Below are 2848 nucleotides of genomic sequence, written 5' to 3' on the forward strand. Positions count from 1 at the left end.
TGCTCCACTGCGTTTCAGACACACACACACATGCACACACACACACACACACACACACACACACACACACACACACACACACAAAACACCATCATACTTCACACACACCAAACAGCAGCGTCCACACACACAGCACAACACACCAAACTCAAACATCAACAGCAACAACAACAGCAACAACAAAAAGCAGAAAGTACCCTTTAAATAATATCAACAAAAACAGGATAGATATCTGTGTACAAAAGCGAAATCAGAGAGTTTTCGAATGATTGTTGTCTTTGGAGTCCTGCTCGCCGCAGTGACACACTGGGGACCTGGCGGTGACAAACACACCCTTCCCGAGCGGCAATGAGAGAAACGAAAAAAACGATGAAAAAGAAAGAGATGGGTCCCAGGACACGGCCACATCAGGGGGTTTGCATAGAGAGGCCAGGGTTGCCGCGGCAGCGCCGGCCTTAGTCCGGATGGGGGGGGGGAGGAGAGGGGCTCTCTGGGTCCCGTACCCCCCACACAGAGCGCTGAGAGAGTGCTGTGACTCTCCCGTCCCGACGCAGACTCGCAGAGAGGACTCACAGGGAGGACTCCCTCTGCCTCTCGCGGCCGTTCACCGTCTTCTTCAACCGGGAGATGCCCTCCAACGCGCCGGACTCCGTCACCCTGCCGAGAGAGAGAGCGCCATCACTGCACATACACACACACACACACACACACACACACACACACACACACACACACACTCGCTCTCACACACACACACACACACACTCGCTCTCACACACACACACACACACACACACACACACACACACACACACACACACACGCACTCGCTCTCACACACACACACACACACACACGCACTCGCTCTCACACACACACACACACACACACACACACACACACACGCACACACACACACACACACACACACACACACACACACACACACACACACGCACTCGCTCTCACACACGCACACACACACACACACACACACGCACTCGCTCTCACACACACACACACACACACACGCACTCGCTCTCACACACACACACACACACACACACACACACACACACACACGCACACACACACACACACACGCACTCGCTCTCACACACACACACACACACACACACACACACACACACACACACACACGCACACACACACACACACACACACGCACTCGCTCTCACACACACACACACACACACACACACACACACACACACACACACACGCGCACACACACGCACACACACACACTCGCTCTCACACACACACACACACACACACACACACACACACGCACTCGCTCTCACAAACACTCACGCACACACACACACTCGCTCTCTCTCACACACACACACACACACACATATAAACACACACTTGCACACACGTACACGTACACACACACACACACACACACACACACACACACACTCGCTCTCACAAACACACACACACGCACACACACACTCGCTCTCACAAACACTCATGCGCACACACACACACACACACACACATATACACACACACTTGCACACACGTACACGTACACACACACACACACACAGACACACTGACACACACTTACACTTCGTCCATCTCCACATCCTCCTCGTCTTGGGGCAGCTGCAGATAGGGGTTGTTGGAGGCGGGGCGGAACTTGTATCCCGTCATCACAAAGAAGATCAGTGTGGACACCTCTACCAGGAACTGCAACAGCCAATCACACACCGGGGTTACACACACATAGACCAGCAGCCAATCACGTGCTGGGGTTACACACACGCTGAGGTTATGCACACACACTTTTACCCAAACGTCCACTGGTGGTGCACTCACACACACCGACAGCCAAATAGACACCAGCATCCAAACGCACAATGGGGTCACACACCAACACACCAAGATAATTACATGCCATATGCATGTGAGCATACACTGAAACGATCTATCATTACTGTCATAAATACAAATACATCATCAATCACACATCATACATCAGTGAAACATGGCTCTAATTCTGACAGTGTCTAGCAGACTACTCCCCTCTACCGTTCAGTCTGGGAGAAAAGAGCAACCTCTGACTGCTTTTCCCTATTGGGTGATAAAGCAGGTATGATGTCACATCCTGAAGCTTGAAGAGGTGGGCTCGGGCACGGTTCACTTAGACTCGGGCACAGTACGCATCAGTGTGATCGCTAACCGTGCCCGAGCACGGAACTCGAACATGACGTCAATGATGCGACTGTCCCGTTTAACAAACATATCCGTTATAGCAGCACTTAGCTGGATATCTGTTAGTTACACGCCCAGTCATAATAAATTCTCCTTAAATATAACAAGCTGGCTACCTCCAAAATGATCTTTGATTGGTCAGTTCTGTAGATCTTTACCTAAAAATAACTCTGTGGATCTCCACATTAGCTTGATTACAAGCAAGCGAAATAAAACTAACCATACTTTACGTGGCGATGTAAGCATCGCTGTTGTCAGGGACTTAGTCGGAGTATCACAAATGAAGCAGCCAACCTGTTTAAGTAGCTAGTCTTCAACAATCGTTCATATAGGTAGCCTGTTAGCTAACTAGCTATGTTTGTCAAATCTATTGCTAGATAGCTAACGTTAGCTCCCCAGCCAGTTAGCATCGATTATGCAGCGCAGCGATTTTCAGTTAATCGTGCTGCATGTATAAGAAAATTTTACGGAGGCAGCTGACGTTAAGGGAGGAATTTGGAGCTTTACCCGCCGACTACAATTCACGTTCATCAATGAGGTGAGAACCAGACCAGTTATTAACCCAAATATTCTCAAATGAATTGAAGTGTACTCTCCA

The 2848-nt window shown here is 49.8% G+C and overlaps 1 protein-coding gene across 1 annotated transcript in view; it reads right to left on the reverse strand.

Annotated features, from left to right (window-relative positions):
* Positions 1 to 323: 323 nt before the first annotated feature.
* Positions 324 to 2848, reverse strand: part of LOC118784237 (protein GPR108) — a 22189-nt gene continuing 19664 nt past the window's right edge. Inside the window, exons 17-18 of the mRNA XM_036538327.1 lie at positions 1604 to 1725; positions 324 to 657 (exon numbers count right to left, since the gene is read on the reverse strand). Of these exons, the coding sequence (XP_036394220.1) occupies positions 570 to 657; positions 1604 to 1725 (210 nt within the window). The 3' untranslated portion in view covers positions 324 to 569. The remainder of the gene's footprint in view (positions 658 to 1603; positions 1726 to 2848) is intronic.

The sequence above is a fragment of the Megalops cyprinoides genome, chromosome 1, assembly GCF_013368585.1.
Source record: "Megalops cyprinoides isolate fMegCyp1 chromosome 1, fMegCyp1.pri, whole genome shotgun sequence".
In the NCBI taxonomy this organism is placed as follows: domain Eukaryota; kingdom Metazoa; phylum Chordata; class Actinopteri; order Elopiformes; family Megalopidae; genus Megalops; species Megalops cyprinoides.